Genomic DNA, 23,133 nt, shown 5'->3' with positions numbered 1-23,133 from the left:
TACCACTGTAGGATCGATGAATAGAAAGAGAGAGTGCAGGTTGCAAAGAGTCGATAGAGTCTACCGTCACGTCAACTAGGATAATGAAAAAATAGAGAGTACAAGGTACTTGTACCTAGACCTAGGACTAAGTGTCCTAGGTGTCACATAGGACTAAGTGTCCTATGTGGCCCAAAAGGCACTAACCCTACAAGTGCCTATATTTATGCCTACAAGGCATCACTAGAACCACCAGGAGATGGCCTACAAGTACAACGTCGCACCAAGGGCATCATTGGCTCGATGCCTACCTTGGTGGCCCACTGCCTCAAAAATGAGGAATCAACCCCTAGTCTGTCTGCACAAAGCTGTAGAGTCCAATACATGGCCTGCTTCAATGGATCCTCAGGTCCCAGGCGAAGCACACAGATTGCAAGACCCAACTCCCGACAGTCAGCTGAAAAGTGGTAGTGTGACCATGGGTGACCCACATCTCTCTCCCCTAGCGACCAAGCCACTCCTCCATCATGTCAAACATTTGTTGCTGCATCATAAGGTCGAATAGTGTTGGAGTCCACTACTCCTCTCCAGATGCCGGAAGAGAAACCCCCAGAAAGGGTGCGACCGTGAGCCAAACACTCCTATAGAGCCTCCTCGAGGTTGCAAAATCATGACAGACACCTCTACATCCATTGGGTATCTGTCAAGGATCTCAAGATAGTTCCACGGTCCTAGCCGCCAGAACTCTCTAGGTAGAGGCTGTCTTGGACGAGGCTTGGGACCTGGAAGTTGCGAAAACGGACCGCTTGAGCTCTATTGCATGGAGGAGGACACACCTGGACTAGGCTATGCCTGGGAAGAGGGGCCCGAGGCTTGCTACAAGGGAGAGGACTCTGGCACACCCTTGCCTGAAGGCACGAGTTTGGAGAGAGAAGGGGGACGGGTAACGAAGGGGGCGAAGGGGGCTGTAGTCTTGGGGCAGGGATGGGAGGTGGGCAAGAAGAAGGGGGGGGAGGCAAGTGGTAAGAGTGACTGCAAGTTTAGGGAGAGGGGGCGGGGGAGGGGGGACTGAGGGCGGGGGGGGTCAGGAGGAGAGGGGGGCGGCCCTGATGGAGGGTCCACCAAGACCTGCTCAACGGTGGCTCCAGGCTCTTGCTCCAAAGGGACCTGAGCGCTCTCCTTTGTTGGTGGCTGCGGCTCAGTTGGAAGATCGAAGGTCTCCTCCTCCTATTCCGTGCAACCTCTAGCAGCTTCTCTTGAGGCTAGGGGATCACCGATCGGGCTCTCGTGCCCTCTCTGACCCTAGCCCGATATCTACAACACTTGAGGCTGCCTTGCTAGGTTTCTTGTGTTCAACCTTGGTCCAAGTCCCCTGAGAGGGCTCGACCCAAGGTGTTTGGGAGTGCTGCTGACGATCTGACTGCCTGACTCAATGCTGGGGAGCCCTCTGTCCCTACCTAGGCTGAGGGAGAGCCCCTTGCTCCTGCCTAGGCTGAGGAGGATCCCTACTCTGGCCTCTCATGCAGTCCCGAGCTAAGTGTCCCATCTGTCTGCATCGGAGGCACTGCCCTGGAAACCCAGAGACCTCAACTCTCTGACGTAGTTCGCCTCCATCCAAGGTCTCCAGAAGGCTCTCCTCAGGAAACGTCTCGGGGATGTCCACAATCACTCTGAGCCTAGGGACCCCATCATCTACGACCACTGTGGCTGCCGAGGGAGAAGGAGACTCCAACACCGTACCAAAACATCCTCCGATAGACTGGATAATGAATCTATACTCCTTCGGGAGCCCCGAGAAGCGAAGCGTCATCGGGAAGCGAGGAACATGGTGAGTCGTGTCCATGTCCGTCACAGTGAAGCCATGGTACCAAGGGAAGAGGAAGACCAAGAAAGATAGGGCTCTGCTCCACAAGTGACAAGGTGGTCTCTGACGAACTCAACTGTAGAAGAAAGACCCCTCTCCCATAGATGGTGACCTCCTGGATGTGGTCATCCCCTAGGGCTAAACTCGCCTGAAGCCAAGCCTCGAGGGGGTGAGCCCAACAATCCAACCTACCAGGGCCCTATCCTGAAGAGCCTCCATTGCACTTTGAACCTATTGCTTATCCTCTGGAGAGAGCAAAACCTTAACAGTATTGGGAATCGAAGGTGTTACCTCGAGGGGGTGAGCCCAACGATCTGGCCTACCAAGGCCCTGTCTTGAAGAGCCTCCACAGCACTTTGAACCTGTTGCTTATCCTCCGGAGAGAGCAAAACCTTAACAGTATTGGGAGTCGAAGGTGCTGCCATTTGAGCCCCTCTTGCCAGACTTGGTCACTGTCAAGGTTAATCTTCAAAAAAAAGCAATTAGCCCGCTGCTGCGTGAAAAGTAAGGCAGAACAAAGGGATACCCTCCACTACAGCCGATGGGCCCTGCCAGTCCAAAAATGTCAGTTGTCCTTTGGAACAAATGCCTTTGGCACTCGTAGACACTTCAGAGGGCCTTGTTGTAGTCATGACTTGCTCTTAAGGTTGGGCAAAGGACGCTCCAAGTTCTCTACATGTACTAGGGTATCTCGGGCCAACCAAGCGGGCTGTAGAGCCCCCAATGAAACTCGTCTGCTCACGAACTTGCCCTAATCTGAGCGCAAAAAGACGCACAGCCAGGAGCCTTGGTGGGTAGCAGTAGCACGCATGGGCTGCTACAAGACACTCGCTCTTGCTCCGGCCAATGCGCAGCTTCAACCTGAGGGCTATCTTGTGAGCTCGAATGGTGACGCGGCTAAGATGTGACCTAAGCAGATCCTCGACCGACAGACGCCGGACCAAGGCGCAATGAGAAGCCTATCGTTGCTCACGGGCTACTCCAAATAGGTGCCTATCTCTGCTCCACGGGTTACTCCTATGAGACGAGTTGGAGCACCGGCTCCACACACAATGGCAAAACAGAGACTCAAGGCAAGGTAAGGGCCAGTCGCGACGACCCAGCTAAGGGCGGGGAGCTGAAGCGGCTGGGGGGAGGGGCCAGCAGGAGTATGCATGTCATTGCATAGGACCTCAGTCGGCAGCCCTCCAACAATGGCTTACACAACCAGAAGCTCCTCATCGCACCAAAACGACCTTCCACAGCAAAGCTTGCATGCCTCTAGCATCACCTGCGTTGATGGCTCCATCAATGGCTGTATCACCAGGGCTGCATGCAACACTCACTACTGCAAGGGCAAGGCGGCGTCCAAGTGGCTAGACAACGAGCAAGCCCATAGATGGCGTCAAGAACACAACTGCTTCAGCACCTCGTAAGCCCGTCCATATGCCTTCAGTGCCCATTGACTCCCACAGATGGCAGTCCCGCTCCAGCAAGCATACAAAGTCTTCATCACGTTCCAGCCCTGTTCCAGCCCTGCCGTGAGACTTCTTCACTAGGTCCATGGGCACGCCTTTTGCTAGCTTTGCGATACCTTGCTGCGCAACCTGCTTGAGTTGACGGAGGTCACGCGAGAGCTACGATAAAGCTTGCGATGATTTGGATCTTTTGCTAGCAGATTGCAGGGATATTTTCAGATTTGTAGGTTATTTTGTCACATTTGCACTCATTGTAGTGACATTTGGCTGCGTTTATATCAAATTTAGGGCTTTTCAATGACATTGGCAAGAAATTTCAACAGATTTGGCCACATTTGCAAAATTACAGGAAAATTTTGGGCTTTTTTACAGTTTGCCTCTCTTATAGTTGCCCTCTCAAAATTTGGGGCTTTTGTCGAACTTGCTGATATTTGAAGTGATATTTGCTTTGCACAGCCAGATTTGGGTTCTATTTGCATTTGCCTTTTGATTTGGGCCATTTTTCCTTTGCAATTTGTGGCATTCAATCAACATTTGGGATAGATTCAGCTCAAGATAGATTTGCAGACGTTTGCCCATTGTTTTGGAATGGTCATTTGCAGGACAACTCTTTGTAGGGGGAACTTCATGAGATGCAAATCCCAGGAGACATGATTGGGGGGTGATGAGTCCATATGAGTCAGCCAAAGGGAGAGTACAAGCCCCTGGAGGCTTGTCAGATTGGAATGAGAGAACGATCGAAGTGAAGTAAGGATGCCCCCTCTCACCAATACTCTTTAGGCTCTACATTCATGTGATCACAACCTCCATTATCGTCTAGGAGGTGAGGGATTATTGCTTGCTGATTTAATGTATAGATAGTGCTATACATTGATGGCATAGTCCTCATATCCTCTTCAGAAACAGGCCTACAGAGACATCTAGAGGCCCTAGAGGTGTTTTGCAAGGAAAGAGACTTAATGGTCAACCTTGGCAAGAACAAGGTTATGATTTTCAACACCTCACGGGCAGTACTTGATCTACACAGCTTCACTCATTGAGGAGAGCCGATGGAGTCATGCACTTATCTAGGAGCAATCTTCACGGCCACAACTATCACGATGACTCATGCAAGCAAGGCACGACTTACACGAGGATAGTTGGCACGGTTAAAGCAACAGTGCTTTTAGGCACACTTCCATGACCCCCTGACGAAGGGATGGCTATATAATATACTAATGAGGCTAACAGCCATGTATGTAGCACCCTTCTGGGGGAGTGATCTCTTGGCGACCAATTGGCAGAGATTTGAGAGGCTACATGTGATCGTGGGATGCACGATGATTGGGAGTAAGCTCTCACACCCTCATCACATAGTACGGGGTTTGGGCTTTGCCTACCTAGAGACCACCGAGGTTGGCACTACATTCATCCAGCTGACTAGCTGAGAGAGGGGTTAGCACGGCTTTGTACGTACGCATATCCAGATGGTTCACTAGGCAGGGTATTCAAATGGACCGACTCAATATAGCTTGGATGCCCCATCGCCCCCCCTCCCCCCCCACACACACACGGTTGGATCTCCAGCTCTATACGCCATGGACTTTGGCGGGGGGGGGGGGTGACAAGAGTTCCTCACCAAGATCCAGTTCTATCACAACAAGTTTTTAAGAGTATCACATGTTGGAATGATTATCAGACCCCCATCCCGAGAGGACAGATGAGTTGGCAGTCCTTTCGTGCTCCTTGGTTGAAAAGAAGGATTCATCATCCCTGAGTATCCTCTCCTATACTCAGCAAACCAGCAGAGTTGGTCCCACAGACAGCATACATAGGTCCATCACTTAGATGGTCAGCTGATTGGACAACCGACTGACAGGGATCCCTCGCCTTTATTTCTCCTCTCACACATCAGCCTTGGGTGTGGATGCCCACTTTAGTGGCCCCACCCCTGTCTCATAGACTTTCGGTCATTCGAAGATTCTATCAATTAGTCTCTGCAGTCAAGAATCTAGTTCATACTGAAATGCAGACAGCCAAGCAAGAAGTGACTGTGGAGTTTGATGCAAAGGTCAACAAAGCTGATATTCAGGAAGAGATTAAAGAACATGCAGCTAGAAAGGATAACGCTCTGAAAATCAGAATTGGGGGGCTTCCAGATGGATGGTATAAAGAAGATGAATCTTTTAGTGATACCTCAAACAGCCATGCCTACTGTTGACTGGACAGCAGATGCCGATGACAATCCTGACAACCCAGATGATGACGGTGAAGCTCGAGTAGTTCATATCGGTCAACGTAATGGCCATGCTATCATTACATTCAACTCACGAGACATACGTATAAAAGTTCTGCGACAATCTCACAAGCTGAAAGGGACGAAGATATGGATAGCCGAGGAACTCACCAAGGCTCAACTGAAGGATAAGGCAAGGAATTAGCAAAGGTTCGGGCTGCCAGGAAGGATGGTAAATGGGCAGTCTACCAGGACGGGATAGCACTCATTAGAGAGTTTAAATCAAAACCAAAAGACTCTCAGTCTTAAACTGATGTAAGGCCAACTATATATATATGTGTGTATGTTTTATCTAGGCTACAATATAGGTACTCTCTAAATAAATGGAGCAGCTTTTGCACTCCTTGGGAGCTGCCCTGCGCCCTCCCTAAGCTGATGTACTAGATGGCTTTCATGTTGTCCCATAGACCTCTTGGTCTCCCGTGGATATTAATAGATTTTCTTTCTTTCTTTCTTGTCCATTTTTTTAATGCCGAAGAGAAGACAAAGAAGGTTCTGCAATGCCAATAACAAAAGGGAACCTAAGGAACTAAACCTTACTTGATATAGAAAGATAACAATGTAGATCAATGAGCTCTACACACTCTACTTTCAGCCTTTTTTTCCATTATAGAAACAAGACTTTATATGTAGCAATCCCCAACTCTTCCTAAGGAAGTAACATGTGCCAAGTAGGCCCGAACGACCGTGAGCTGCTCCTGCTCCTGCGAGCTCCCCTTCCTCCCCCTCCGTACCTCTACCTCCCCCTCCGCCGTTACTCCTTCCGCTCACCCCCGCCCCCGCTACCCCCTCCGCTCACCCCCGCCCTGCTATCCCGCCCCGCTACCCCCTCCGTTCACCCTCGCTATCCCGCCCGCTACCCCCGCTATTCCGCCCGCTATCCCGCCCCGCTACCCCGCTTCACTACCCCTTCGCTCACCCCCGCCCCGCTACCCCCCTCCGCCCCAGCCCGCTACCCCCCCGCCCCGCTACGTCCGCCCCGCTACCCCCGTCCCGCTACCGTCCTACCGCCCGCTACCGTCCTACCGCCCCGCTAACCCCCCTAGCCCGCTACCCCCCGTCCCGCTACCGTCCTACCGCCCTAACCGCTACCGCCCCATCCCGCCCCGCTACCCCCGCCCCGCTACCGCCCCACCCCAGCCTGCCACCCCCTTGCTCCTCTCCGCTCACCCCCGCCGCCAGCCCGTCCACTCACCCTTTTTTTTTTCCAAAAAAAAAATAAATAAATAAACCCCCGACCCCCCCCCCGTTCACTCGCCCCCTCCGCCTCTCCATTCCTCCCCACCCCCCGTCCGCCACCTCGTGCGCCACCTCCGCTCCCGTCACACCCAGGCTCCACCCTCCGACTTCTACCCCCCCCCGTTTTTAGGGTGACAGCCTCTTCCTCATCGGAAGCCTCGCAGTTTGTCTTGGCGGTATGGCGGCTCCCTGCTCGGAACCGGAGGCCCAGACGGTCCCTCCCTCTCCAGATGCCTACCACGTCATCCTGACTGAGCAGCAGCCATCTCGGGTTCAGGAGGTGGCCAATGACTTTGCTCTTACATCAGTCTACGGCAGAGTCATTGGACATTCCCCCTCCAGATCAGCCATCAGGGACTGGCTCCAGTCCACTCTCATGTTAGAGGACGGCCATATTGTGGAGGTGGCCCTTATGGGAAGGGGCATCTTCTGGCTCAAACTCTCCAGTGCGAAAGCTGCGAGCAACCTGATTGCTGGCTCCCCCACGTCAGTGGACGGGAAGATTATCATGATAGTCCCGTGGTACCGTGGGTTCAGCGCAGCAGATTTTGATGCCCGATTCCGTATACCTCGCCATCCCCAGTGACGCTGGTTTTTCATGGTCTTGCTGCTGAGCTGCGGCCGATTGTTAGGGACCTTGGTTCCCACTTCGGCTGGGTTATGCACGATACCTTCGCCGATGCGGTGACTACGGCAGGAGCCCCCCGAGTCCGTGTGGCTGTGGCGGATCCTGCGACTCTCCCGGCAGTGATCGAGATAGTGACAGGTGCCGGCAGCATCACCTAGAGCATGGTAGTCACCGGACAGCCAGGACAGTGTCTGAGGTGTCACGGCTTTGGACACCTGGCGGCTGCCTGCCCACGTTTCGCCAGCTCTTCTCGGCCCTCCCCGCCTCCCCCCGCTCCGCCCCCTCCTCCCCCCTCCGGACAGCCACGCCAGGAGGAGCAGAGGCAGCCGGAGCCCGGACCAGAGCTAGCTGGCGGCTGGACTGAGGTTAGAAGAAAAAAGGAAAAGAACAAGAAGATTTCTGACAAAGGCAAGGAGGCAGAGGTTACCCCACTTGTAGCTGCACCCCAGAGACCCGATAGGCAGCCGCCCCAGGGACTTGGGAGAGCATCTTCCTCGACGGTAGCCCGCCCTTCACAGCCTCAGGTCCCCCTTTCTCCCTCTCCCCAGCCTCCCCCCCTCCAGCACCAGCCCGTCCCCCAACGGCACCCCTTGCCTCCCGACCCGCAGCTTCAGCCCCCGCGTCCTCCTCAGTCTTCTTCCCCTCCTTTTCAGCCCCAGTTTCAGTTGCAGCCCCATCCCCTCCCCCCCCCGCCTCTTTCAGTTCTCCCGCAGAGCTAGCTGCTCCGTCGGTTCCCCAGCCGAGGGCAGTTCCCGCTCCCCCTCCTCCTTCTCCACCGCCAGCCGCCCCTGAGAGTCTGAGCTGCTTTTTCCCCAGCCTCCTCCCCCTCCCCCTCCGCTGATAGGACACCCGGAGTCTCCACCACCTCCGGTGCAGGCTTCTCCGTCCGCTAGCCCCTCAGTGGCAGACTCTGATGGGCCTCAGCCTCAGGAGAGAGAGCTCCCCCGCGACTTTTACAGATCTGGCCCCTGGGACTACTTGGACGTGGCCGACCTCAGGACCTTCCCTGCTTGCCTCGACATCAGTATCTTCCTGCTCCGCAAAGGGGCGGATGGGAAGATAGCCGCCTTGGCCCCTAGGGATGGCCCTAGTTTTGCTTTCACGTTCCTCAGTGACGGCTCCGAGACCTGGACAGACGACTCGGTTTGGGAGGCTCTCAGGGAGCAAACGCATGCTCAGATTTGTTCCTGGATAGGCCCGTCCGGTGGGCAGCTTCTCGAGACTCAGTGGTCCGAGGGTGACGTGCGCCTGCGGTGGCGTTGCGCCGCCAAACGATTCAGACTGATTGTGATCCTCAGGCCCCCCCTGTCTTGGCCCCTCCCCCAAGATGTCAGAGCCTGGACGCCTCAGAAACTCCGTGCTTTCTACGGGATGTCCACCTCAGAGATCTCAAGCTGGCTCGAGAAAGCCTTTGTTCATGGTACCAAAGGCCTCTCGCCTTTGCTGAAGGTGTTGAAGGACGGGCAGGACGACCCCGCCTCCCCCTCCAAACCTTCCCATAAGCGCCAACGCCTCTCCTCCGAAGTGTCAGCTTCTTCTTCGACCTCGACCGCGAGCAGACAGTTGTTCGCTGCCTCCCAGTCCTCACCATGAGCCTACACCTCGTATCCTGGAATGTGAACGGGTTTCACTCTTCTGGCACCCGTGGTCCCAGGAAGCTCATTCTGAGACAAGAACTTCAGCCAGCAGTGATAGGACGTGTGGATGTACATCTGCTACAGGAACACAAGCTTTCGGCGGCTCACTCCCGTAGATGTGGGAAGATCCTCACTGGTCGCTCTCACACTTATTGGGAGCCCTCGATCGGCGCACTGGGGAGGAGTGGTGTGTCTGTACTTCCGTGGGAGAGCAGCTAGCCCAGGGAGTTTTCGATCATGGCACGTTGATTCCAGGTCGTGCCCTTTGGGTAGGCCTGGAATTAGAGGGCTCCAGAGTTGGAATCCTCAACATTTATGCCCCCACAGATCTCCGTTGTAGAGCCACCTTCTGGAGGACACTTACAGGGATTCTCCCAGACATGGATTCCTGGATTGTTGGAGGTGACTTCAACAATTTGGAGACCTTGGAGGACCAGCAGGGCAGAGGACCGGAGTTTACAGGTATGGCTCAGGCAGAGCAGTCCGCTTGGGACTCTTTTATCTTTGCGACAGAAGGAAGGGACTGTTGGCGAGACCCGTCCTTCCGGCGTTGGCACGGGAGCTTGGACTTCTCGTGGGGTTTCCGCAGGGAAGGAGGCAGACTCCTGGAGAGGCTGGACAGATTCTATGTTAGTGATTGGGCCATCAGCAGAGGCGGTCAGGCCGGTATAGTTCCAGGGACGACACTCTCCGACCATGCACCGGTGCTCTTATCATTAGATTCGGCAGCTCAGACCCTTCCCCCCCGCTCATGCCGGATTCCCGATTCCATTTTCTCGAGGGAGGACGTGCGCAACAGTATTTGCGATCTTTGGGACAGAGACTGGGGCGAGTGCGAGGACTTGGTTGATTCGGTGGCGCAGGCGTTGCAGGAGTCCAGCCAGATCTGCCAGCTCGCAGCCCTACAGGTTCGACAGGAGTGGTGGGGTAGAGAGAGAGCCCTTCGGAGAGACCTCGCCTCCATTCCAGCGGCTCCAGCAGGCATCCCCGGGCTCGGAGGAGCTTCGGATCCAGGCCCTTCGAGCTAGAGCCCTTCTTGAGGAGACACTCCAGCATCGCTCAGAGTTTTCCTATCACGCCTCTCTCTCCTTCTGGGCTCGGAAGGGTGACCGGATGTGCAGGGAGTTCTTCAGGACACATGGCCAGAGAGCTGCAGGTGATCAGACTCGGAGTCTCAGGACAGCGTCGGGACACATTGTCACGGATCCGGGAGAGGTCTTGGGACTGGCCACCGACTTTTATAGGACCCTTTTTCAGCAGGAGCCACTTGCTTCTCGCACTCGTCGTGCCCGCGAGGAGGTGTGGAGACACACTCCTTCCTTGGTCCAGCCTAGCATGCAGGCGACGCTGTTGGCACCGTTTACCACGGATGAGATGCTGGAGGCCTTGATGGCCATCGATGGACAGAGATGCCCAGGTGAGGATGGGCTATCCCGGGCATTCTTCACCTCCTTCTGGGACCAGATCCATCAGCCCCTCTTAGCAGCTTTTCAGAGGATTTTCAGCAGCGGTTATATGCCAGAGAGCCTCTCCTCGGGACTGATTTGCCTCATCCCGAAGAAAGGAGACAGACAGGAGATCCGTCAGTGGCGCCCGATCACTCTCCTTACCACTGCCTACAAAATCCTAGCCAAGATGATCAGCGCCAGAGTCCGGCCTCTACTTCCAGACATCATTCACGACACTCAGACAGGCTTTGTTCAAGATCGCAGTATTCTGGACAATGTCTTCACCTTTTCAGAGGCGGCAGAGTGGGCTCAGCACAGCGGATCACACCTAGCCATCCTACTTCTCGACTTTGAGAAGGCCTACGATCGGGTGGACTGGTCCTTTCTGGAGGGGACTCTGGAGCGGCTAGGTTTCCCAGCAGGTTGGATTCAGGGCATTTCAGCTTTGTACAGGACAGCCTCTAGCAGAGTCATCATTGGAGGCAGGTTGGGAGAGCGTTTTGGCTTGGAGAGATCAGTGCGTCAGGGCTGCCCCCTTGCCCCTTACCTGTTTCTCTTCTTCGCCGAGGCTATGACTTACTATCTCTGGGCGAGGTCTACAGGGATCAAGGGTGTTCGCCTCCCCCTCCGGGAGGACACGGAGCTCTTGGACTCGGAGTACGCGGATGACACAACCATGTATGTCCAGGACGACGAGTTGATGCTGGAGAGGGTGAGGTTGGCCCTGGAGGTCTTCTATTCGGCTGCTGGTGCGAAAATCAACTGGAACAAATCAGTTGGTTTCCTCACAGACCCCGGGGCGCGTTCTCAGTGGGGGAGGTTTTTGGGTTTCAGGTGGATCCCGCGGGGACAGACAGCTAGATACTTGGGTTTTCAGGTCAGCCTGGACATCACGCCAGCTCAGCAGTTTCTCCCGGTGCTAGATTCCATCCGACGGAAGCTGGCTTTCTGGAGTACTGCTAAGCTTTCCCTTGCAGGTCGTGCCTTGGTAGTCAACCAAGTCCTCCTTGCCACGGCTTGGTATGTGGCTTCCTGTTGGTGTTTCTCGAGATCCAGTGTGGCACAGCTTAGGAGGCTGGTTCGGAACTCCCTTTGGTCCGGGGAGGATGGCCTCAGAGATACCAGAGCTAGAGTTGCTTGGCAGACAGTTGTTCTTCCGCAGGCTGAGGGAGGCCTGGGAGTCATCGATCCAGAGCTGCAGAGTCAGGCCTTGCTAGGCAAGTTAGTCATCCGCGGTTTGACCCCGGGGGGGCAGACGTGGAAGATGCTACTTCAGCAGGGGGTCGGTTCTTGTGTCCCGCGACGAGGTGGAGAGTGGCTCCCGTCCCTCAGGTGGATCTTCACTTCCGCCCCACTTACTCAGCCCCGTTCCCCACTCGTTCGTAGCCTCCTCATGGTTTGGAGGCGGCTCCGCCTCAGTCTCATTCAGTCCCCTCCCCGCTGTCAGGAGGAGATTGATCGCCAGCCGCTCATCTGGAACGATTTGGTCAGAGATGCCGAGGGCCTTGAGTTGGGGGAGAGATCACACATCAGGTGGGATGGTTGGATGAGGGGGCCAGCCCGGTCCCTTCGAGTTTGGAGGGACACGTACAGATATTTGGAGACGGCTGATCTAGCAGACGCCGTTGGAGGTGTTCGTGGAGCCCAGGCGAGACGCACGGAGATCGATGGCGCAATCCCAGCTGATTGGTTGGTTCCACCGGAGCCTCAGATCCTCATGCCTGGTGACGACCGTTGGCTGGGACAGTTCACCCCCCGCGGCATCCCACTGGTGGTCGTAGGACGTATGGTCGACTCCTCTATTTCTTTCTTCGCGGTTATGGGGGATGGACGACTCAGGAGAGAGGATGCACTCATCGACCCCCTACTCCCATGGCAGAGGGTTCGGATCGTAGGCCTTTTGGGGAAGGTCTGGCGTACCGACCCTAGCATTGAGCAAGATCAGCTGCAGCTTTGGCGACTCTGGCTCTGGGAGGGGCGGGCCTTGTCAGAGCTTGAGTGGGACCCAGGAGAGTGGAGCTGGCCAGAGGTTGTGACAGGACAGGGACCGACCTCCTTCTTCGCCTACAGCACGACTTTGGGAAGGCGAGTTCTTGGGAGGATGCAGAGTCGCCCCCCCACCCAGCGGCCTAGCTGGTATGCACAGGGTATCTCCAGATTCTTTTTGCAGGCCTTCTGGAAGGCCTTGTGGGAGAGCTGGCGGCCGCGGAAGATCTCCTACTTCCTGTGGCTTCTCGCCCACAAAGGTCTTCCGGTGGGGAGCTGGTTGAGACAGATAGGCTAGGACGGACGATGTCAGATCTGCCGTGTGGTTGAGGAGTCACCAAAGCACTGCCTGTGGAGCTGCACTCGCGCCCAGGAAGTGTGGAGGTGGACTTTCGGGATTCTCACTCGCGCAGCACCAGAGCTAGGCTTGATCACGTGGGGCGCGTTCTGTTGGTGCAGCACCGCACCTGGTCTACATCACTTATTCGAGGCATGCCAGCAGGACCCCACTTTCCTTATCACGCAGGGTACATGGGGGCTGCTCGAGGGTATCCCGCAGCACCTAGCAGAGGCGGATACAGGAGTTCAGGAGAGGCAGCCAGTCTGGGAGATTATCAGCAGCATAGCAGGGTGGCACATTTGGACCTCGCGTTGCGCGCAGATCCTCGGTGGCACCTCCTTATCGACTGCCCAGGTCATGACTGATATTTGGTGCGAGATTATTCATACCCTCAGAGGCCAGTGGGACCAGATTCAGGGAGATTCCCGGTCCGGTCAAGAGAAGCGGAGACGCTTCCTTCGGGCTTGGAACACTCAGGGCCTCTTCTTCGAGCAGACCTCGCAGGGCCTTCGGTGGTGCTACTCACCACCCCGATGGCTGTTCATTCACACTCGCCTTATCCCGACGTGAGAGAGTGATTTATTGTGTTACCTTTTAGGGCTGTGTCCGATTTGTGTACGCAGCCCATCAGCTACAAGCTGACTTTTTGTATCTTGTTCTCGAAGTAATATAATTAGCACTGTTTTTTCGGTAAAAAAAAGTAACATGTGCCAGCTTGCTCTCTTTCAGATGAATCTACATATACTTACTAGTACAAATCTCTAGCAACAACCTGGGACTACTTAAGTTTATCTTCCATGCTCTCTTTCAAATGACCCTACATATGATTACAATTACAAATCTCTAAGCCCTGGCCCCTGGCACTACTTCAGTTTATCTTCAATTTGCAAAAAATTACAAACAAAGAATCTGAATGATCATTTGACTACAGTTTAATAATCAGTTACAACGCATTGCATTCGTTATACTGAGATGCAACAAAATACTACCTCGTGCTTTTGTAGAAATGTGGAGTGTATCAAGTGTGATGATGCCATCTGTCAATGGTACGAGCTCACATCTCACAGCTGTAGTCGACTGGGGTGGTACAGACCTGCCATAAATGACACTTGAGTACAGTGTTTTCTTTCAGAATTAAGAGCATGAGACGCAAATGCAGTGTTTCAAGACTGTTTTGCCTTCATACGGTAAGCAAAATGGGACAAGGCATGATTTATGACCAGAACTTGAAGTCCTTCTGTAGCATATGAATTATTTCACAGAAACCAGAAAACATCAGGACGACAAAGAAACTAACTGAGCCAAAGAATAAGTAACAAGAGACAAATATTGCCTTCTTTGGTTAAGATGGGACGCTTAAGCAGGAAATACAAGGATTTTAACAGTCTCTCAGATACCCTATATTCAACCAGCTGCAAAAGCGTATTTCAGGATGTAGCATTTTATTATGTTTTCAGCAAACAATCTCTAATGAATATCTCAAACAAGCACATGGCACAAATGCAAGCCTGTATCAAAAAGCATAGCCATTCCATGGGCTGTTTCGTAGGGCTGGATAGAAGCCAGCAGGTGGCCCCTTTGGTGGGGCATATAAGGCTGCAAACATGGCTGTGGAGCTGGGAAGTACTACGCAATGCAGGGAGGCCTTTTATAGTCCCTGCAGGCAGCTCCAGGTTGGCCAGATCTGGTCAAACATCCGGGCTGCACTGACCAAGTCAGGAGCCTGGTAGGTGGGGTCGGCCAGCAGGACAATTATGCCACCGACTTTTTTTCCTGGGGAGAGGGGCATTCAGCCAAGCCACTTTGCAGACCAAGCAGTGGGCAGCAAGTACGCTAGTTCAGCAGGTCATTATGCCATTACAGGGTGTACTCCAACCAATAGCAACCGTGAAGTTTGGCACTCCAGGCACTAGCAACAGTCAAGTTTGGCAGCAAGTACGTTAGGCAGCAAGTACGTTAGTTCAGCAGGTCATTACAGCCATTGCAGGGTGTACTCCAACCAATAGCAAACGGTGAAGTTTGGCATTAGCAACAGTCAAGTTTGGCAGCAGCTGGGTAAAGCAAAGCGCGGCAACAGCTAGAAATTCACAGCAGGCCCTAGCCCCCGGTCTAGATCTCATCATTACACAATAACACCTAGGGCAGAAGGGTAGCTGCAAAAACAGGTTTTGGGGCTCCTTAAGCCACTGAGGACCTCACCTTGAAGCACGCAGTAGAAGGAGAAAGCAGAAGTATAGGGCAACGTGTGTGACGTTGGATCTAGCACCAATGTAGCAGCATCCCACTATCCATGTGGTGTAGGCTATGAATCACTTTCAGTATTCATTGTCTCGTCCCATCTTCGGACATATGTGTTGAATCTTTTGGTTCACATATCTCACTATCAATCTTCACAGAGATAGAACGCTAGTGGCTATCTCTGGATGTGGTCCGTCATGGCCTTTTGACAATGGCTCTGCATCTAACAAGGCCCACGGTACCCCTGTCGGTTGTGCTCAGGCCCTGAACATGGATGGGATCTCCACAACGATCTATGCGTCCACCCCCAGTCAAGTTGTCGTGTCGCTGGCTTCGGATCTCTACCTCACCGACCACTCATGATGTGGTAGTTCGTGTCGCTGGCTTTGGATCTCTACCTCACCGACCACTAATGATGTGGTAGTTCGTGTCCAGATGGAAGAACTCCGTAATCATACTTTGGGATGAGTCTGTCAGTGTGTCCTGTCCCTGTCTCTGTGATCTGATTAAGCGCTCTATGTGCCTAACCACCTCACGGATGAAGGTAGCTAGCATCTCTAATCGGGATAGAGGAATCCAGAGAGGAGGCTGAAGCCATCTCTGAAGAGACAATGATACCGGCCTTGGATCTCATACTATATAGGGCATCTGAAAATGGAAGTGTTCTTATGACTCGATCTCCTGATAATCACATAGGGTGCACATGCGACTCTCCCAGGGTACTCCCTTAGCTCTCATCCACTCTCAATGCGGAGTCGATGTGATGAAACACCAAACTGTCCAATAGAGATCCTCAGTAAATGTGGGAGGTGAATCCGGGTATACCCTAGAGGATCAATGAAGCCCTACTCAAAGATGCGCAAGCAATGTTGAAACTGAACTTTACTGAGAGCTCACTTGCTGCTAACTAGGTCTTGAATGTGAGTGGTTGTAAAAGATCCTCGTGTATGACTTGGTTGACCTAATGATATCTGAGTGGGAGAAATAGCGCCTCAACATTGTACTTAAAGGGGGGTGTCCATGTCGAGTCCCAATCTCTCAAACCAACCGCATGTGTGTGCATACTAGCATCTCTTATCACACTCAACTGCTAGGGCCATATGTCTTAAGGGGAGGTCCGATCACTGCCGGAGGTGTTACCGAATGCTAAAGGCCACTGGTGTGAGATGCAAGGAGTGCGTATCACAATGAATGTTGAGGCAAAACTACTAATGCCTTCCTCGTGAACATTAGTGCAATCGATCAATGGTGCAAATGATTGTGGTACCTATGATGGTGCGGACTCAGCGCGGAACGTGTACAAATTGAACATCGCCAACAATGATAAGCATGAAATTGAAACACACCCACAAGAGCCAGCCCTCAACATGGACAAGGTTGAACTCAAGCCACATAACACACGGTCCTCTGTACCAAGTAAAAGGAAGATGAAACAGGGGAGCACACAATGAAGGGGTGTTGAAGCTGCGAACTGAGAGGGAAGGAAGCATAGCATATAAGATGAAAGTGACAAATAGCAGATACACCAAATGGAGAGAGTTCGTGACTCCAACCTCTCTCTATCTCCACTCACACTCAATGAGCGAATACAAGAATGCTTGACTGCCTCAATCCCCTCCCCTCCTCTTCACACTCACCTTCATCGGCTCCTCCCCACTTGAAGTCCCCTTCCCTCCTTCATTCTGCCACTTCGCCTCTTGGTGGCTTCTGCCACTCGCCAACCTCCTCCGAGTCAGTGACTTAAGTGCACTCTCTGTCTACTCCATATGCATCTGACACTAGTTGGTGGTGAGCTAGACTAGTGACATAATTTTCCAAGTGCACCACCATGTGCATATATGCTCCCACGGACAGCAAACATGTGACGGACTGCACCAATCCATCTTGACATGTTATCCTGACATGTACTGCTACATGTACTTGTAGGTGTGACCAAGTTCGTCGATCCCATGACCAAGGTGTGACCAATGTCTGTCCATCCTTGACATGTTGCTCCAGTGACCAAGATGTGAGCAAAGTGTGACCCAAGTGTGACCACGGTATGAACAAGGTCTAACCATGGTGGGACTGAAGTATGACCAAGATGTAAATAAGGTGTGACCCAGGTGTCACCAAGGTATGACCAAGGTCTAATGTGACCTAGATCCGTCCTATAGTTTCCCTTGCCACTACCATTCACGGTCCCGGTGAATGATCGCCAATGGCTTAATGCCAGAAAATAACAAGATGAGATAAAATAAATAGAAATGGCCTTACATCTGAGAAACTAAAATAGAATTGGCTCGTAGCCTTACATCTGAGAAACTAAAATAGAATTGGCTCGTAGCCTTACATCATCAAAGAACACCATGATATATATTTACATTGTGGCTGAAAAGAAAATACATCAAATTGTAGCCAATAGAACAAAAAAGAAAATACATCCAACAATGGATGATCCAAGAGCAAAGGCTTGCTAGACAACTGTCAAATAGAAGTCGGTAGATGCGGAGGAGGTGCAGAGGTTTTGGGGTTGGTCTGTTCTTCCTCCTCGATAGTTCATATTTGGATTTGTATCGATGGTAGCCGGACCTCTAATGATCATGGTTGGATTGAAGCTTAGAAACTTCAGCCTATATCCTAAGAAAGTCTTCCTGCAACCTCGCGTGTGACTTTTGCAGATTTTCTCTCTACTTCCGAAGTTGTTGCTGATTCTGCTCCATGGTGGTTAGGTCACAGGTGACTCTGTAACTCTACCATTTCCAAATCAGCTTTGGCCTTGTTTGTAACCATGGACGTATATCTTTCTTTGAGAGCTATGAGTTCCCGGCTGAAGTTGTTACTACTTCTGCTCCATGGTGGTTAGGTGACTCTACAACTCTACCACTTCCAAATCAGCTCTGGCCTTGTCTGTAACCATGGATGTGTATCATTCTTTTAGAGTTATGAGTTCCCATTGAAGCTAAGCTTGGTGAAAGAAAGAAAGAAAGAAAGAAAGTCTATTAACATCCACTGGTGACCAGAAGGTCTATGGGACAGCAAGAAACCCTCTAGTACATCTACTTTAGGGAGGGCACATGGCAGCTCCCAAGGAGTGCAAAAAGCAACCCCATAGCTGAGTGAAGATGCTCCATAGCTTCTTTGGCGGCTGTCCACTCTTCCTCCTATAGACGATGGTGTCCACTCTTCTCCTACAGACGATGGTGTTGCTCAAGTTCTTTGTGCTGAATCTTCCACTTAGCTTCCCAAGCCAATAATGTTGCATCCTACTCAACTTCCTTGCATGAAGAGATGCTTCCCACTCTTGACACTGAGCTACAGCAACCTCTTTGGCCTCCAATCTCAAATGCTATTTTGGGACAGCATTTGAATTAAACAACACAGCGCCCAGCTATATGAAACTATCGTCCATGATGCATTGCGCCAATTGCATAGACCATTCTGCCCAAGCATATCTATCCCTAAAAGTAATAAGGTCAGCCATGTCAATAATCTCAGCCATACTCAAAGGCTGCTCGCATACCTTCGCAGCCCTAAAAAGAGTGGCCGAAACATCCTCTAGAGAGCACGACTCCACAAGGTGTCGTCGGATGTGAAGAGCCCAAGAGGAATCAAGTCTCTCAAAAAATACCTGGGGCCCTGAAAGAGTAAGCCAAGCCACTGATCCCCAGGTCATATAGAAAGGTAGGCGAACAAAGGTGCTGAAAAGTCTTGCAATCCCCTTCCATATGATTCTCGCCTGCCTGCAATCCCAAAGGCAGTGCTGTATTGTCTTCAAATCAGAAAGGCAGCGAGGGCAAGAAGGGTCAGCTCCGAACTTGGACCTCCAATGGTTTACTGATATCCCACCATGAATAGAAAGCCAAAAGAAGAGAGTGATTTTTCTATTCCGGTGGGATTTCCAGAGTCTCTGCCAAAAAAATTTCTGCAAGTCAACAGAAATCTGAAAGTTCACCCGATGATGAGCTCTGGTGGGCCTCCAACCCCTACAGCTGAGCTGGAATTTCCTGGCATTACTGACCGTGTAACGAAAGAAGGGGATGCCCTTCTCTCGGTGCCCTTCATCTATCCATTCCCATTCCCCAGGGTCCAAGTCTGCAATTTTTTTTTTTTCCAAGGGTGGCGAAATTTGAATGGACAAGGTGGTGAAATTTGAATTGCCCGCCTCACGCAATCCCTATATAGGCCACGTTAGAGAGAGAGTGAAGAGAGAAGTGTAATGAAATCTAGAGGTGGACCCAATGATGAACAAGGGGTGAGGGGTGAACATGGGGTGAACAAGGGATGAATAAGGGATGTACAAGGATAGAATCAGGGGTGGAGAAGGGGTGACAGAGAGATCAACAAAGGATGAAGGGTGATTTCAACAAGGGGTGAACAAGGGTTGAACAAGCGGTGAACAAGGAGTGAACAAGAAGTGAACAAGGGTAAACACATGTATGAACAAGGGGTGATAGAGGGTGAACAAGGGGTGATGGAGGGTGAACAAGGGGTGATGGAGGAGTGAACAAGGGGTGAACGAGGAGTGAACAAGCGGTCAACAAGGGTTAATAGAGGGGTGAACAAGGGGTGAAAAGGGATTGAACAAGGGGTGACAGAGGGGTGAACAAGGGGCGAACAAGGAGTGAACAAGGGCTGATAGAGGGGTGAACAAGAAGTGAACGATGATTGAACAAAGGTGACAAAGGAGTGAACAAGGGCTGACAGAGGGGTGAACACGGAGTGAACAAGGATTGACAAAGGGGTGAACAAGGGTGAACAAAGGGGTAAACAAGGAGTGACAGAGGGTAAACAAGGCTTGAACAAAGGGTGACAGAGGGGTGAACAAGATGAGAACAAGGGTTGAACAAGGAGTGAACAAGGATTGAACAAGGGGTGACAGAGGGGTGAACAAGGGGTGAGCAAGGATTAAAGAAGGGGTGACAAAGGGGTGAACAAGCGGTGAACAAGGAGTGAACAAAGGGATGAAAGAGGTAGTGAGAGGAGGTGTGCCAGACCCTTCTCCTTGTCCAAAGTGGGAATCTAAGGTGACACCCGGGCCCTTTATATTGACCAAACCACCTTGTCTATAGCCAAGGTGACACCAACTACCATTCGTCATGTAAATCCAAACCACCACGTCATTGATTACTTTTATCTTCGCCAAAAGGGCCACAGTAATACTTTATTTATCTCCCACCGAGAAAAAAATAACAACCATAGTACAAATGCGGAAACAGATGCACTCTCTTTTTTTTTAATTTAAGAATAACAGGATAAAAAACCATCACTGATAGAGAGTCTCTCATTGAACCTGATACTGCTTTACCCGTGAGCCATTCATGGGTGCAAGTAACATCTTGTTCTCCAAGGTAGCTAAGTAAACCCCTCTATTGGGAATAATCTTTGTGATGAAGAAAGGGCATGTCCAACCACTGACAAACTTAGGCCTGTGTTTCACGAACCTGCTGGAATACATTCCAAAAGGACCAAATCACCCTTTTGGAATGTTCTTTGTCTGAGATTCCGGTCATGCCATGCCTTTGTCTATTCTGCCACACCTCTTCAGCGAAGATGGCCTCTTAGTGGTGCTCCTCTAGGGCGTCTAGATCCCAAAGTCTTTCAAGTGTGCATGCCTCGAAGTCATTATCCATTGCTGCCATCACTCACGTGGTCTCCATGTGGAACTCATAGGGCACAACTGCCACCAGGCCGTACACCAACTTAAAGGGTGAATACATGTATTGGCCTTGTAGGCAGTCCGTTATGCAGATAAAGTCGATGGCACTTTGCCTAGCTGCCCTTTGGTCTCCAGTTTGCTTATTGATTGGAAGCACGTCCTCTCTCATCTGGAATGGAATGGTCGACAATCTTTGCTGGGGAATTCTTTGCGAGCTGAAAGCATTCACTGGTCAACAGTTTTTCACTCTCCACTGGCTTTCGTCCTATTTTGTTTCCTTTAAGGGCATCACTTCTATTGCTGATGTTATTTAGGATGATGGCTCTATGCTACCTTTCTCTCTGGCAGCTACACAGTATGGCTTGAGCTCTCATTATCTTGTTTTGTGGCAACAAATTGCTTATATACTTTTGCCTTTTGTTCCGATTCCTCCTCTGGAACTTCAGGACAGATTGGAGGATTGGACTTTAACTTCACCAGGGTCCTCTTCTCGCCCTTTGAGGCTATCTCAGATTACGGTGCCTGCATTGTATAAAATCCTTTTGCCTCAACCTTGGGTTTCAGAAAAAGGTAATTCTATTTGGCGAATGCATCACACAACCAAGTGGTGGAAAAAAAGATTAAAGGAGCTTTGGACTTACAAAACTTCTCTTCGACAACAAGTTTTCTTTTGGCGAGTGCTTCTGGGCATTTTTCCATCTGGACAGATGTTGGCCCATAGACACATTGCTCTTGCTCGTTGCCACAGATGCTTGAGTCCTCAGAAGACTGTGTCTCATTCTGGTTTTGTTCACGTTCTCGTGAGTTCATTGATCTTCTTTGCCAGCGCCTGCGAGCCAGATTCCCGACTAGTTTTTTTGGAAAGTTTTTTTGGCTCTTTGGATTTCATTAACCCGGACCAGAGTTTCATCTTTTCTTTGTTTGGGTTCGCTATTGGGCACTCTGGACTTTATGGACAGACAGGAACTGTAAAGCCTTTGGTGATCCCATATTTTCCTTGTTTGGTTTTTTTAAGCGTTCTCTGCAGCAATCCTTCTTTGATTGCTTGCAGACACACTACATAGATCATGATGTATATTTGGCATACACAGAGATTTTCAGTTGATGTACTTTTGGCTGCCTTGTTTTGAGGTTGCTACTCTTGTAATATAATCAATCAAAAGTTTTCACTAAAAAAAGTGTGTCTGTGTGTATGTGATCTTTGGGTTCGTTATTGGGCACTTTTGACTTTATGGATAGACAGGAATTGTAGAGTCTTTGGTGATCCAAAATTTTCTTTGTTCGCTTTCTTCAAGCGTTCTCTGCAACAATCTTTTTTTGATTGCTTGCAGACTCGCTACATAGATCATGATGTATATTTAGCATATACAGAGATTTTCAGCTGATGTAATTTATAGCTCCTCGTTTTGAGGTGGCTTTTCTTGTAATATAAACAATCATGGCTTTCACTGTAGAAAAAAGTGTGTGTGCGCGCGCGCCTACAAGAAGGCTTACAATAGCCTGTTAGGCCGCAGCATATATATATCAACTCATCCAAACGCACTCACCATGTTTCCATCATGTAAGCCAACTTGTAAAAGGTAAATGTCTTGCCCAAAGAGGGAGGACCAGTCCATTTGGAGGACCAGTCCACTCAACCTCAAGCTGTAGAAGATCATGTCTTATCATACGGTTAATAACTTGTATAAAGAGAAAAGGGCAAGAACTATCCTAACTAAGCTGGAATGGTCTACTCAAAACTCCGATGTAGCAATCCATGCCATTACTTGTCCCTCCCAACAACCAACTATCCCCTCACTACCACCTATCATGAATACTTGAGTGCAATCCAAGGAAGCTGATCTCACCCCTCATGAGTCACCAAACACTAAGATCCTCTTCAAAGAAGTCACCATCTGAAGGCTACCTCTAGCTGGAGAAGAGTGGCAATGAACTCTTCAATCATAATCTTTACAGACACCCTTGAGGGACCAAAGTGGTTTATGACACCAAGACAAGGTTTAAAGATTTTCTTTCACACACTCTTATTCACTGTCATTTTTTTATAGTGAGTTCAATCAATGAAAGCCACTTCCTGCATCTGTCTAATACACAATACATTCTAATGATAATATCCAAGGGACTATGCCCCACGAGAAAGACAATACTTACATCCAAGGGCTGAGGTATATCATAGCTAAGAAGGGATAGAAATTGGATGACAAATAAGAAGGTATATCCTATTCTTGTTTATTAGTCGGCCACATAAGCTTGCCATACCCACCCATGAGCTCGGTGTCCACAAAAGGAAGTGTGATTGCGTAACTATTTCAAAGTATAGAGGCTGTATGTATTCAGTTAACTAGAGAACATGTGTGGGAAAATAAGACATGGGAATTGCACCTTCATTAGATTAGAAATTCAC

The 23,133-nt window shown here is 50.9% G+C and overlaps 1 protein-coding gene across 3 annotated transcripts in view; it reads right to left on the bottom strand.

Moving 5' to 3' along the window:
- The window catches only part of LOC147886138 (heat-inducible transcription repressor), a 168,035-nt gene that overhangs the window by 32,375 nt on the left and 112,527 nt on the right, over positions 1–23,133 (bottom strand). For all 3 annotated transcript variants that reach the window (XR_015543325.1, XR_015543324.1, XM_087395649.1), the window contains exon 9: positions 13,843–13,946. Coding sequence is in view for 1 of the 3 variants with exons in the window: in XM_087395649.1 (XP_087251775.1) it covers positions 13,843–13,946 (104 nt within the window). In the remaining 2 variants the exon portion in view is untranslated. The remainder of the gene's footprint in view (positions 1–13,842; positions 13,947–23,133) is intronic.

The sequence above is a fragment of the Dipteris shenzhenensis genome, chromosome 24 (assembly GCF_047967505.1).
Source record: "Dipteris shenzhenensis isolate YYH24624 ecotype China chromosome 24, Dip_SZ_1.0, whole genome shotgun sequence".
Lineage (NCBI taxonomy): Eukaryota > Viridiplantae > Streptophyta > Polypodiopsida > Gleicheniales > Dipteridaceae > Dipteris > Dipteris shenzhenensis.
This window is presented reverse-complemented; position numbering and strand designations above follow the sequence as displayed.